Here is a 16,144-nt window from a genome sequence, read left to right on the forward strand (position 1 = left end):
GTATTAAAGGAGTGTCCATAATATACAGTAACAGTGATTTGGCAGCAGGCTTTTTTGATTTGGGCCAGTAAGCAACCACATAGAAACACTACAAACCACTTAGAACACTGTAGCAACCACAGAGCAATGTCTTGCAATGTAAAGCAGTATTAGAACTGTTTAGTATCATACACTTGTGAGGGTTAAGCACCACAGCATCATCTCATTTAAAACTCAAGATTTGCTTTCACATTTTAAGATATCACACTTATTTCACAAGACAAGATATCACTTGGGAATTATTAGGTATATGAGCTCATAGATAGAATAGGCTTACTGCATTAGTTAAAGGTATAGTTCACCCCAAAATGGAATTTCTGTCATCATTTACTGACCCTCTTGTCATTCCAAACCTTAATGATTTTGTTTCTTCTGCAGAACACAACAGAAGATATTTTAAAGTAATGTTGGTAACCAAACAATATTGGTCCCTATTGACTTCCATAGTATGGACACAAAACCAAAGTTCTCAAAATATATTATTTTTTGTAAATGGAATGAAAATGGTGTATGACGATGCTAAATGATGATGTATGCTTTTGTTGCACTTTGTTTGGCTGTGATTTAGAGCAAAACCAGCTGTGTAGGTGACAAGGAAGTACGTTTCATAATTTGGTTCCTCAAATTGCAGTAAAATACAGGGCACTACGTCAAGCGGGTGAGCTGTCGATTAATGCTGCTTGCGTGAAATGAGCTCTTTGAGCTTGTTTGGTGGGGAGTTTGCTGGTCAAGTGTTTTTATAGGGCCACCCGGTGAGTTCAAACAGAGCATGCAGACCACGCTGATCTTTCGCAGGCCGATTGAAGACTTAATGCCACTAAAACTGTTGGGTGGGATTGGTCAGCTCTCGTATTCTCTCTTTCTGTTCTTTTCAACTCTGCGGGGATTCTTCCCTTGTTGTGGAAGCACATGAACACGCTGTTTGGAGCAACCAGTGAAGCAGTTCAGGTGAATGAAGCTTCATGTTTCTTGTGTTTAAAAATTTTCACAGGTTTTTTCCCAGTGTTACTACAAATTAGGGCTGAGCGATTAATCGAAATCGAATCGCAATCGATGTGAAAAATATGAAACGCGTCTGTTCCAAGCCCGCTTTAAATGGCATTCTTGCTAACCAACTGAGTGAGCGCACCTCCGTTATGCCTAATCAGCACTGCCCTAGCCAACTGCGTAAACTCCGTCATTAAAACAAAAAAAAACAGAAAGCGGGAGAGAGAGAGAGTGAGTTTGATTATGGCGTCTGCAGAGTCAGATCGATTATATTAGGCAAATAAATACTAAAGAAAATTCCAGTTCAGAAGACTGCAGACACGGCCAGTTTCATACTCGCGCCTCTCTGCCCTGCGTTGCATGTCTCGTTTATAGTACTTGAGTCCGGCTCCACACGGCAAGTCTCCACAAGCGCATCTGGCAATATGGATGAGGCTTGACGCACGTGCGCACCCTGTGTCAACTCACATCCGCCTCCACGTTTCAATCAAATGTAAATTTGATCTAACTGTTTTGCTAATTTCAATTGGATGAAATGAAACATTCAGCACATTTTCAACTTGTTTTTAAAATCCCAAATACTTAAAAATGAATAAATCAGCAGTAAGTAAGTATAATGTAAGTTAGGACTGAACAATTAATCGGATTTTAATGGCTATAACAATTTCTGCATCCCACGACTAATTAACCATAATAATTGTGATATTCATTTGTTAAAGGAGCAATGTGGAGTTATCTAGTGGAGTCTACCTGTAGTGGTGAAGTTGCAAATTGCAACCAACTCACTCCACTCCTCCCTTTCGAAGAACTACAGTGGCTCTCACTGGACAAAGATGTTGTTGCGTTTTCGCTTCTATGCCGAAAGAGATAACATTTACGAAATGCGCACTGTAGAGCAGTTTGTCCATTTAGGGCTACTGTAGAAACAACATGGCCAATTTCAATGGGGACCCGCGATGTATGTACAGTAGATATGAATATCTTATTCTAAGGTTATAAAAACATAACGCTTCATTATGTAAGGTCTTTATACATCTCTGCACACATGGTCATGTATATTATATTGCATTTCAGTCAATAGATCCTCCTAAATATTACACACATAACATGTATTAATAGGCTATAAAGTGTAATAGATGAAATAAAATAAAAAAGTGCTAAAGTAATAGAATAATCGTGATTAAAAATTTAATTTAAATACTAAGGATTATCATTTTACCCATTATCGTACAGCCCAAATGTGAGTTTAAGGGATGGATTATGATGGTTCGGCTATTCATCCAGAAAAAATTGGTTAATGAGGTCAACTAGTGTCACATGAATCAAAAAATAGCTCTGTCTAGATATATTAATAGCTCATATTTTATACATAACACCTGTAGATACTTTTCGACAACAACCGATGGTGTTTTCAGGTTTTCTGCCTAGATTCTTGAACTGCTGGGAATGTTCAGTGATCTAGAATCCTCATTTAAATGTGCAATAAAGAGAGTCGTGTCTTCCTGTTGATGTTGCAGAATTATGCCTTCAGCTGCCGTTCATGTGATGTGGTTGTATGAAGCACATGATGTCAACAGGAAGTTTTTGATGGGGGCAACCTAATTGATTCGTTGCAGAGGACAGGCATATACAGTGAGATATTGTATATGTTGAAGATTCGTGATTTGTTTCATTGGAAGCTCTCCGACATCTGACATCTGTACAAGTGCTTAACCAACACCCTATGATACACTACACCATTATTCAAAACAGTTGCCAAAAACATTGCGATCCCCCACAATCTTTAAGGAATTACTCCCTACATGCACCCTGTTCATATTGTTTCAATATGTATTTATCAAATGACCTTTTTGGCAATAGTATGAGCTCATGGGAAAAGTAGGCGTTTCCCTAGGAAATGGAGTCTCTTTTGTGTGCTGAGGTTGGACCGGTCAGTCTGAGCTCAACAAGAGGGAAATGGAGACCCATGTGGAGTCAATGGCTTTGGAGACCAGTGCCGTGCGGTCCATCTGCTTCACGTTAACCTCCCATCACGGCCATTTGTGGGTGATTACTGACAGCTGCGGAAGGCCAGGCTCTTCAACTGTACCGTGTGGAGGTCAGCGTTGTGTGAAGACCTCTGAATGACGAAAGGTCACCGTGGTTAAAGTTGAAGAAGAAGATTGTTGGGTACGGGTTGCCCAGAATGATTGATATGCTTGGCAAGCGTACAAAAGAATGCAACAAACATGAGGGTCAGTCGCTTCAGGGAATCGTTCAGAAACTAGAAGCCACAGTTTGTCATGTGTCCCTGACCTTCCTGTCTTTGCCATCCTATTTTTCATCATTATTGTCTTCAAGACAAGGAATCTTCCGGAAGAAAATGGTTTCAGTCTGGACGCTGGAACTGGTCTACAGCCGCACAGTGATGAATTCATTCCAAGATGAATACGTCTCTCTCTCAGCACTGTGTTCTGGAGCGTATAAAAATGAAAACCGATTGGCATTGGCATTTTTAATTTAATTTTAACCTTCCCAGAAGTAGCTCCTTCTCATGGGAGTGTGTTTCCTAGATGGGAAATGAGCTACAGTGGTACAATGGTAAACTGGATGGAAATTCTGCATGGATGTGTTATTCAGACATTGAAAAAACCTGACCGTGTTCTTTGGGCTCACACCACGGAATAGTTACAGACCGACTTGCAAAACACAAACAAACAAGTTCTGCACACCTGCATAGCTTGCAAAAATGTAGTCTATTTATAAAATCACTACATTACAGTCAACCAACCTATTTTAGGCATGCAGATGGTATGTATCATATAATTGTTTGACTGAAAGGTCGCTGCTTAACAAATAGACGCAATTTTGCAAGCTATGCTGGTTTGCGTGACTTTATCTTTTGCCCACATACCTCTCTACATCTTTACTCCCAACATATTTTAGTGTCATGAAGCCGTATACTGTATGTGGACTCTTTGGATGGATGAATGTAGGAAAGCAAAGTGGGTGCTTCCATTTAAAGCCTGGCATCATGCCCCGGGTGTGGATGTAACTAACGGCTGGCTTTAATTAAAGCAGCAACACTCTGCCTGAACCTGACACCTTAATATTTCTTACTTTGTACAACTTATGTATATAGACACTCATACACACAGTGAGCTACAGAGGTAAACGTCTGATAAATCTAGTTTTGCTGCGTTCAAGTGGAGTTGGAAATATTGTAATTCAAGCACATGAGAAACCAAGCAAAGTCATATTTACAAAACTTGGGAAACTTGGAATTTTAGGATTTGTTGAGGTGGCAATCTTCAGGCACCTGACAATTCAATTTGATTATGATCTGTACTTTTAATTATCTATAATGACTTCACTTTCTTTTATTGTCTTTTGTTAATACTGTTGGTAGTTTTACAGGGAGAATAGTTTTCTAGCGTGTAATCTACATTCCCAAAAGGTCATGGAGAAAGCAGCTTAGATAATATGAAATATATTAAAGTGTTTATTCCAAACCTGTATATTTTATTACTTCTGTAGAATACAATAAACGTTTGCCAGTGTGATCTTCCCCCTGGGGTAGTTGTTAAAGAGGAAATTCTGAAGGTTTGAAATGGCATAACGGTGAATCGTGTTTAATATTGACAACTTACATTTTTTGAATAAAATTAATATAATAATGAATAGGGATGTAACAATATCAAAATCTCACGGTACGATAATACCTTGGTGTAATGCCTGCGGTGCAATGTTTATTGGGATATTTAAAAAGACAAATGAAGACTTGGAAAAAAGTGCCATAAGTGTTTAATAAACAATTATTGAACATTGCAATGACGTACAAATGAACAATGTCATCCTGTCCTCTTTTCTTTATCCTCTAATCATAACGTTTGCTTTGAGGTATGAGGCATAGTATGAGATGGGTCAAATGACTTAAAACTCCCTATTATCAAATAAAAAAACTGCACCAGCTGGACCTTGACAGAGGTAATATCTATTGTGTGGTTTAAGATTCTCTTTGTTAAAGGTCCGGAAGACCTATCATTTCATACAGTCATGTGACCACGATAATGTTGAGACAATTTATCTATTGCGTTATTTATAATATTGTTACATCCCTAATAAGGATTGTTGTGTTAACATGCTCTTGGCTTTTTTGCATCAGAAAATTTTCGCTCCTTTTCGTTGTAGGGTAATGCTGTTTCTACATAGCTGCGGAAAGTCCACTTCAGTTTTGCCTTTAATCAGCATTTCTGCATGTGTTGTGGCAATTTCAGTCCACTGTCTGTTGAATTTCAACAAAATTAAACCTTAGGAATGACATAGTCCCCCAACAGCAATGTGAAAGACTAAGAGAATGCAAAGACGTATGAAATATGTTATATTATTCTGTCATATATTCATTTTTGAACTGATCCTAAAATGCATGTATAAACATTAGTATTGTGTTGTTTAAACGTGCATACAGTATTGTTTTCTTTGCAGTATTCAAGATCTGAAAACATTGCCTTTTTTATAAGTTTGTCTCATTTCAATTTTTACAGATAAATTTAAAATAAATAGAAATCTTTTTATTTTGAATTTGGGAGAAATGTTGTCACTAGTTCACAAAATGAAACGGATTTTACATAAACACGTACATAAAATAAAAATGGTACATTCAGAAATACTGGGGGTTTTTGGAGTGGTTTCTTTTTTTTTTTTTTTGTGACTGACTGTATATGGTAGAAATGGATCCCTGCCAATTTACATTCAGTGTTATCTTAATATGTGTTAGGCAGAACAGATTGTAGAGACGTGTCTGGTTAGGATGTGGCTACAAATTTGGTGCACACCCTTTTTAGCATTTATACGGTATTGTCAAAGACACTGATACATATTTCCTTTTTAATGTAAGAATACAAATACCACAGTCTGTTCTACTCATAGACTGCTGTTCTTCACATAGACCACGTTTCAAACTGCTCCGCTGTGACCTATTTTGTTCTGTTTCAAACAAGCACTTACTGTTTAAAGGTATGAATACACTGGGTGGGCAGAGGATGCATGGACGGATGGTGGGATAGGTTGGTGCTGGAAAGCAGAAAGAAAGGGAAGGTGTTTCCCATAGGATTTTGACAGACTTGTGGCGCTGGTGACGTCACGAACTAATTAGCATATTTGTGACGTCATCACGTCGTGTTAGTACCTTTTTTGACGTCACAAACTAATTAGGATATTTGTGACATCATCACGTCATGTTAGTGTTAGCACTTTTTTGGCAAGAAAAAGTTGACAAAAGCGCTTTTTTAGTAAAAAAAAGCGTTTGGTTACAAATAGCAGCCGAACGCCATCCCAGCAAACACAGAACGTTCCCCTAACGTTAGTTTTTGGTTCCCTTTTGGTTATTTTTTTGGGAACCAAAAAATAACGTTCTAAGAACGTTCTTTTCAGGTTTTATTTTTTTGCAACCAGAAAATAACGTTCCCAGAACGTTGCAGGCTGGTTTGTTTTAAATAACCAGATAATAACCAGAAAATAACGTTCCCTGATGGTTATTTTCTGGTTATTTTTTTGCAACCAGAAAATAACGTTCCAGAAATAACGTTCTCTGATGGTTATTTTTTGTTGTTTTTTAAACCAGAAAATAACCAGAAAATAACGTTCTCTGATGGTTATTTTTGGTTCTTTTTGCAACCAGAAAATAACCAGAAAATAACGTTCCCTGATGGTTATTTTCTGGTTATTTTTTTGCAACCAGAAAATAACCAGAAAATAACGTTCTCTGATGGTTATTTTCTGGTTATTTTTTTGCAACCAGAAAATAACCAGAAAATAACGTTCTCTGATGGTTATTTTCTGGTTATTTTTTGCAACCAGAAAATAACCAGAAAATAACGTTCTCTGATGGTTATTTTCTGGTTATTTTTTTGCAACCAGAAAATAACGTTCTCTGATGGTTATTTATTGGTTATTTTTTGCAACCAGAAAATAACCAGAAAGTAACGTTCCCTGATGGTTATTTTCTGGTTATTCTTTTGCAACCAGAAAATAACGTTCTCTGATGGTTATTTATTGTTTATTTTTTTGCAACCAGAAAATAACCAGAAAGTAACGTTCCCTGATGTTATTTTTGGCTATTTTTTATGGTAAAAATAGTCAAAACTGGTAAACGTCAGTGACGTGAAATACATAAATTATAAGATCACATTAACACATGTTATACTGACCAAATGAAATTAATAAATGTGCCTTTTAATGGCTGAAAATAATAAACTAGTTAAGCTAAATGAAAATGCAATCATATATGTGTATTTCTTTAGTGTGGTTGTCTGTTACTGTATGTGTGTGCGCCTCGAGCACGTGCATTCTCCGCTCCTCGCGCACTCCGTCATTTAAAAATTAACGGTCATTTCGTTTTACCTCACCCACTAACACATTAGTTTAGCGTTTATTTATTTTAATTTTTTATTTAAAACCGTACAGATTTGAGAGTAAACTTATATTTTCGTGATTTTCGATTGATTTGACACATCTAAATCAACAGACCATGATGAAAGGACTGAAACTCAGGGCTTTTGATTGTTAAATCTAAAGACGGAGCCGCGCTATACTTCTGTGGTGAGACAAGAATATTGTTAGCCTGAAGATAATTCAATGTTTATTCTTCTGTCAATAAAAATCTGCTTTAAATATTGTGTTGAAGTCATTGGTTATTTTATTTCGATATCTATAATGTCTGATGTTGAGGTAGGCCTACACACAGTGTGGTTTTATTAGAAATGATATACTGTGCTGTTTAAATCGAAAATTAGGCTACTTTAGTGATGAAAAAGGAATTATTAGGCTAAAAGAATAATCTAATGCATTGATTTCATCCTCCATATTGTGTGGGATGATGCAGTTTACTTATTTTAATTAGATTAGATTGCGATGGATAAAAACACAGCATGGATGTATTCATTACTGACGTGTAAATGGACCGAGAAAAATATTTTAGGCTAACGTTCTGGGAACGTTCCCATAACGTTAGTTTCTGGTTCCCAGAAAGTTTTTTTAAGGTTTGTTTTTGGTTATCTTTACGGAAATAAAACGTTAGTTTCATGGTTTCTATAACGTTAGGGTAACGTTCCCCTAACGTTAGTTTTTGGTTCCCAGAACGTTATGGGAACCAGAAACTAACGTTCTATTAACGTAAAGAAAACTTTCCTGGAGAACCAAAAACGAACCTTAGAAAATAACGTTCTGGGAACCAAAAACTAACGTTAGGGGAACGTTCTGGGAACCAAAAACTAACGTTAGGGGAACGTTCTGGTAACCAAAAACTAACGTTAGGGGAACGTTCTGGGAACCAAAAATTGTTAGCTGGGATGACTTCGCGCACGAAGGCAGCCCAGAGAAACATAGGCAGCGTAACTGAAGTCTTTTTGAATTATAAACAGAGAGCGTCTTTGCAATAACTAATCATATATTTAAAAACTACAATACTAATTTCTCGATAGAAATGCAGTCAGAAGTTGTTGAAAGTGAAAATTAATTTACATTTATACAAAACTATCCTCCAACGGGCGTTTCGGCCGCCATTTTATTTTTTTGAGCTTGAGCCTTCTCGACCAATCATATTCCTCGCATGTTGTTATGGAAACGACAGGTCTCTGTCATGTGTTGGCTGTGAAAAAGGAGCTTGACGTGGGGCGTTTTTTCAGAAAAGTAGAACTTTTTTCACCCTAAAAAGACGCCCTGAGCTGCAGAAAAAGACGCCGGCGCTGGTGTTTAAAACAGCGCTTAGGACGTTTTTTGAAAACACGGTTTAGGGCCTGATCAGGAGAAACTTGTGCTGGCACGGGTTAACCGAGAAAGGTCCAAGCAAACGCCCTCTGCTTGTACCTTTTTAAAGTTTCTGATGATAAGACAGTTAACAGCAACTAGAGCGCTCGCGCTATAATCCTTGACTGACAGGACAGCTGAGTCAACCAAAAGAGCAGCGCAGCACGCCTCACGTTTTCGAACATGAAAAGCGCGTTCTATGTGATCGCCCCCTTACTCCATTATAATGTAAAACAGACGCTAGCAGCTTCAAAAAAGAAGTCAAGTCTGAACATGGCTGTATTTTACAACGGGATGCCACCAGCAGTCACTTTAACCGCTGCTAAAATTTGGATTTATAAACGCAACATCATCGGACAATACAGTACATCTACATTAAAGAGCGGCTATATGCTGTTTGCCCTTTCTCGACAACGTGTTGCTGTATTACGAACGCTTCTTTGATTTTAAATGCAAGTGACAGTTAAATACGACAGGCCAAGGGCTCGCGCACACACTTGGAGCTCATCGGAAGAGAGTGCATGCGAACACGGAAGAGGAGGACGCGCACGCGGCCACGCTCCACTCACACCAAACAAGTCAGGAAGGAGAGAAGACGCATAAGCGCTGTTTATCCACAAGTTATTCGATCACAGATACTGTCATTAGCACGGATGGATACAAAAAAATGTGACGCCAAATATACTTGGGCGGCCATAAATATACCTGGGCGGACCGCCCAAGTAAATGCATTGTATGGGGAATGCTGAAGTGACTGTGGAAAGGAGTGTCCTTGTGTGTAGTGGGCGGAATGGGAATATCTCCTTTGTGACATCACCACCACCCAGAGGACTGTACTTTGCCGGCCCTGTAGGTGGAGTTTCCTTCCTTTAGACCAAAGTGGAATGTACTGTAATATTGGAGGTGCCCTGTTGGTTTCGACTCACTGGGGTGGGCCTTTTCCTCTACCAGAATGCTTTGCGTCTGATGGCTCGGCTCGAATCACCCTTTATGGCTGAGTCGTGACACAGCTGTAAAATCTGGCTAGAACTTTTAATTAGTATACCTTGGCACAGAACATTTTATAGAGCATTTAAGCAGTTAGCAACCACTAAAAATGCTGAATGACTTGAACGATGACTGAAGTGTTTATAGGATTATCTGTACAATTGCAGAGCAGTTCTTTTGCACACACGACAACAACAACAGCTCAGCTGAATTGAGTGGTTTATAAAGGAGATTTGTTTTGAAAAGCTGGATTCGATTCGCATTTTAGTCCAGGGTGGTTGTTTCTGAGAGAATACTGTGTAAGACTGAAAGCCATGTTCTCTATGGAGCAATTTTATTGCGCGTGTTTGTGTGAGGGTAACGGGGGCCAAAGCAGATGGAACCCCCCCGCTGTTTGAGTTAGCCATTACTGGTCATCTCACATGTCTGATGAAGGTCAACTGAGACTTGTTGTCATGCAGAGCAGAGGTAGCACAGGTGGGCATCGGGTCGGAAATGTGTACAGGTGAGCACAACTCAGCAGCTACTGTATGACTTTGAAATGCAGGCAGTGTTCAACCACAATCTCTCTCTGCTTGCCTCTCAACCAAAGCAGACAGTCACTGTGTTTGTGTGGGTTTATTTAGCTATACTTTGGGGTCAAAACTGTCCCCTGAAATGACCAAAATCTTGTCTTTGGGGACAGTCAAAAGAAACATGATTATAATGTACAGCTGTCAGGAGATTTAAAGGGGGCATTCCTTTGCTGTTTTTGAGGCGTTGATTATGTTTTTTGGGTGTTTAACAATGGATGTTCATGTTTCTAATAAAAAAAACTTTATATTTCAAGTCTATTGTTCAACGCTGTCCCTCTTCTCACTAAAACGACTGGATTGCTTCCGGTATATATAAAGTCCCTCCTTCCGAAACGCTCTGATTGGTAAAGCTGACCAGGTCTGTCGTGATTGGTTCCCCGCTTAGAGCGTGTGTCTGAAGATGTCCCACCCACACCATATCAGCGAGCTTCCGCTACTCAGGGTGTTGTGATTGGTCGGTCCCCCTCTCAGTGCACGTGTATTCATAAGCTTTGGCTTTTAGCAATAAACAATAACAATGACAACTTCACTTCATCAGTTAAACACATGTGGATCGATCGAAGTGTAACGGAGGTCTGCTAGTGCATATGCAAATGTCAATCTTTGTTAGAGATCGCAATTTTTTTCCTACTATGGCGAGGGACACCGGAACGATTGGGTCAGACCGATTATATTAATTAACACTAATAACAGAAGCATTGGTTTTGCCTTTTTATATTGGACCTAAGTTGGATAATAAAACAAGCAGATTGACCAGGAGACATTTGCAAGCAGGACTTCAAAGGACATTTCATAGAAGTGTCTTAGAGGTATGCGCAGTGCGCGCACACACACACACACACACACACACACACACAATATCAGTGTGTTACACAGAACAGCTTTCACAGCCGATGTTAAAGTCATGGAAGCTGTTATTTGACCGTTGGTTATCTGAGAATGTGTGTAGCTGAATTCTTATTACCAGCTGTAGGACTGTGATGAAAGTGAAAGTAGTTTAGCGCGCAGCTCAGTCAAATGTTTACAATCTCTGTTAACAAGCTCTTTTAGTCGCTTAAATTAGTGGTTGACCAATATGAGTTTTTATTACCGATATTGCAGAAAATAGCAATTAAGAACAAAAACTGCTTTTTTAAGAAAAAAATGCTAGTGTGTGCTATACAGTGGCTCTAAATAGCGGCTCTGGTGATGTACTGTATCGTCGATCACTACTTTTTAATTGGTTAAATATAGGGATGTAACGATTCACCTTGAGCCGGTTGAAAATCGGTTATAATGAGCAACGATTCAAATCGGTTGAGGCTTGAACTGAATCGCAATACATTTTTTGAACAGCAGGGGCCGCTATTTTCACTGCAAACCTAAACGTGGACATGCTGATATTTCTTAAATGCAAAAAAATCCAAGAAAAGCACATACAGTATTAGTTTGTTTATATTAAAGAGACTTTTTCTATTATTAATTTGTTATAAAATTGCAGTTTAGTTTTGTTATTTGAAATAAAACATTATTTTATCATACAAAGAAACGTGAAGCATTTAAGAAGTAATGCAAGGGAAGTTGTTCATTTCTAATTTGTTTCAACTCATTTTTTCAAAATAAATCGTGAGTAAATCGTGAATAAATCGCATCGTGAGATCAGAATCGTGACTCGCATCGCATCGTGAGCTGAGTGAATCGTTACATCCCTAGTTAAATATATACAAAATCCGCAGACAAACATGACGAGTGACTAATAGTAATGATTTATGAAGAAAATAAAAAGCATAAAAAATGGCGATAAAAGATTTCCACCAGCGGCAACGTGTGTGGTCACGGTGAGGTCAGTGACATTGGTGCTTTCTGAGGTTTTGCTCTGAAGGAACACTACATAGCAATTCCCACAATGCATTGTGACTAAATGTTTGCTCTGATCACTGTGATTGATGTTTTCATTGTTCTGAACTTCTGTTCTCACTTACTCGCTTAAATCTAAAGTGTCACTTTCACTCTCACTCAGTTGGAGCACCAGCACTCTGATGCACACTCATTCTGAGGCCTTGTTTGTGTGCTCGTGACATAAACACACCTTCATGTTTGTGACTGACATACAAAGATGTCACGCTAGGAAGGTTTTGAGTTTGTGAATTAGCTGTCTGTCTCACTTCACCCCGCCTGTATCCTCTCTGCAACATGTGAGTGATGAAGTCGACTGCATATGCAGCACTGCTGATGAATTATTGAACAGTGGAAAGTGGACGTGATGGAGTCTTGCGCACGCCGCATACAGAGGAGCCACTGTGTGAAATAACTGCTGAGAAAACAGAGGAGTTAGGGGCTGCTTTGTCAATGAACAAACGCCAACAAACATGCTGCATTCATTCAGTTTCAGCAAAGTTTCCTATGTAATGCAAATAATCTACTTTGTTTGTACTTCAAATGCAGCAAAAAGTAATTTACTTCAGTGTCTTTGACTTGTTTTTTTAATGCGATGCCAGAGGGGAAACTTATTTGGAGTCATTATTTGGGTAATTTTTTCTAGTTGATGCCACAATCCCTTTAAATCATGAAACATTCAACTAAGAAGATTTGGATTAAAGGTCCATACACACTATTTACAATAACGATAACTTTAATAATTATGTATTCATACATAATTTAGAAAGATTTTAAACTTTTAAAGGGACAGTTCACCCAAAAATATAAATTCTGTCATCATTTACTCACTCTCGAGTTGTTCCAAACCTGTATACATTTCTTTGTTCTGATGAACACAGAGAAAAATATTTGGAATTGACTACCATGGTAGGAAAGTTACAATGGTAGTTGAAAGTGCCCCAGAACTGTTTGCTTTTCTACATTCTTCAAAATATTGAACAAAGACAGAACAAAAAAAAAACAAAGAAAAAAGAACAGAACACAGAAATGTATAAAGCAATTTTCCTACTATGGTAGTCAATGGTGGGCAAGAACTGTTTGGTTACAAGCATTCTTCCAAATATATTTTGTTTCAAAAATATATACATTTAGACAGATTTGGAACAACTCAAGGGTGAGTAAATGATGACAGAATTTTTATTTTTTGGTAAACTGTCAGTTTTGGGTAAACTGATGACAACGGCTTCTACCAACGCCACTCTTCTTTGAAGAATTTCATGTAACCAAAAGCATCTGTATTTTTTACAAAGTGTAAAGCAACAGCAGCCAGCAGGTCATTTACATCCATCTTTGTGATTGTAACACTGCGCGCAAGCTCAGATTTAATACAATGTTATTGTCCGTTGACGTGGTTATGTTTACAGTTATTGTTATTATCATCATATATGTTTTTGTCTTGTTTCTGGCAGATTTTACACTTGTTTAGCCATAAACAACATAATAGAGTTTGACTTGGTAAAAACAAGATTTTGCTTTTCAGATTTATTTATCATTTTTAACTTGACAAACAGGACAAATACGTACGCTAAGTAAGCCTTGTATGTTATGCAGTTTTGGCATGCATTCTCTCTCTCAAAAGTCAAAACCATATTCACATAATTCTTTGAGGTGAATGGTTGAGGCAGAAAGCAGAACAAAGCCAAAGCTTACTCTCATTTCAGAGCGCTTCTCGTTTCGCTGCTAAAAACAGATGGTTGCAGCAACATCAATAGTCAAAGTTATAATAGCAAGCCACCGCTTTGGCATTGTTGTGTGTGTGTGATCATGTGTTCAGTTGACACAGAAACGAGCCCGAACATAACGTTCAGCTGTCATCACTTAAACAGCCTCTTGGGGAGACAGGCATACAAAACATGGGAAAAATGTCAAATATGCATCCCTACAGCTCCTCCTTCCCCCACAAACTGATACTGTGTTTAGATTAGCATGGAAACTTGTAGCTGGTGGAGACAAAGAAGTTCAAAACATTGAGGCAAAATGTTAGCGTTTGCGGTTAATTATCGTAATTTCCGACCACAAACGCTCGGATAGCGTTGACATGAACTCAGTCTTTGCACTGTACACACAAGGGCTGACCTCTTATTTATTTCTGTTGGGCCCTTATTTAGTGCAGCTTTCAAAACAAATGCTACGATTTACGCGTGTAGTTCCCTCAGTCACATCTGAGGTCAATGAAGTTTGTGTCTAATTCTCAGTCATTGACTAGAAAGTATGAGGTTTTGTACTTTGAAAGGGAACTTACTAAATCATGTCAGGTCATTTCTAAATTTGATCAAATGAAGGCATTTAAGTAGGAAGAACTTTATGCATTTGTCTTCACACGTGTCTTTTTGCCCTTCTCTATATGCTGCCTGTAAAGGAAGAATTTACCAGCTTTCAAAATACAGCCAACAGACAAACTGACCTTGATGACCTTGTGTTTTTGTCTCTCTTTTTGTTTTTAGTCATACTTTGTCACTGACTATGACCCCACGATTGAAGACTCGTACACAAAGCAGTGTGTGATCGATGAGAGGCCCGCGCGGCTGGACAGTAAGTGACTCTGATGGATAAAGGAACCTGACTGTCAAACAAATTTACATTAAGGGGAACTGCAAACTGCTCAGTTAAGAAGCAAATATGGTGTGAAAATGTATTAAAGAGATCAACCGATGAATTTGCAGAACTGATGCAATTTGTTATTATGTGCTTTATGCATACTTGTACAAATCAGTTACTAATTACTAATTACATATTCAATAGTGTAATTAGATTACTGTAAAAATTACTCTCTCCAAAAAGTATTTAGTTACTTATTACTAATTACTTTCTATATCCTACATCAACCTTGATTAGTTAAGTGATTCATGGATAGGCACGAAAGGGCTCTTTTAATTCATTCAAATAAATAATATTAAACTACATAAAGTACTCTTATTAACTGACCAAAGTATTACAAATGTGATAATACATTAAAGCACAGATTTTGAAGTTAGACTCTGAATTTTGATGTCAATACCACTATTACACACACATATTACACAAAGTATTTAGTTTAATTACATCAAAAGTAACTGTAATTAAATTACAGAAAAAATAAGAGTAATCCCTTACTTTACTTTTCAAGGGAAACGTAATTAAATTACAGTAACTAATTACTTAGTAACTAGTTACACCCAACACTGGTTACGAGCCCATATGTTTAACTACTATGCTATACCATTTCTACTGTAGCCCAAGCACACATTTATTTTTTGGACTGCATTCAGACTTGAGCTGACACTAGTTTTTCAGAGTAACTTACCCAACACTGCTCGTAACCCAGTAGGTTGTAGGTTCAAATCATGCAAGGCCACTTCCATAACTCGCTGCTGTATGCTTGAGGAAGACACATTAGCTAAAGTTGTTCTTAAGGGGTTGTAATAATTGTACTTCGTCAATATGTTGACAGTTTCAGTTTGGCAACAACCTAAACAAACATTAAGTGGCTTGAATTGAACTTCTGGTAGACCTCCGCAAAGAATCAATGACTGTTGAGTATTTTTAAATTAATTTAATACAATGATATACAATCAAATATTAATATAAATTAAAGTTGTTATATTATAACCAAACAGGCTCTTGCGTCCGATGAAATCATCTATACAGCAGCAAATATCTTAGTTGCATTTCATCCTTTACCAAAAAATCTTTTTTACTATTACTTATGAATGTTTTCATTTAAAGCCACAATATGGAATAATTTTGTTATGAAATATCCAAAAATCACTTGCACAGTGTGATATATTCCATGCAGTTGTGTACTTACATTATCCCAAATGTTCCCAAGAATGTGCAAATCCAGAGAAATTCCTATTTAAAATAATGGCCTGTCC

At 37.8% G+C, this 16,144-nt stretch overlaps 1 protein-coding gene across 1 annotated transcript in view; it reads left to right on the forward strand.

Annotated features, from left to right (window-relative positions):
• The window catches only part of rras2 (RAS related 2), a 37,412-nt gene that overhangs the window by 13,310 nt on the left and 7,958 nt on the right, over positions 1-16,144 (forward strand). Inside the window, exon 2 of the mRNA XM_057339742.1 lies at positions 14,735-14,822. Within this exon, the coding sequence (XP_057195725.1) occupies positions 14,735-14,822 (88 nt within the window). The remainder of the gene's footprint in view (positions 1-14,734; positions 14,823-16,144) is intronic.

The sequence above is a fragment of the Triplophysa rosa genome, linkage group LG1 (genome assembly GCF_024868665.1).
Source record: "Triplophysa rosa linkage group LG1, Trosa_1v2, whole genome shotgun sequence".
NCBI lineage: Eukaryota > Metazoa > Chordata > Actinopteri > Cypriniformes > Nemacheilidae > Triplophysa > Triplophysa rosa.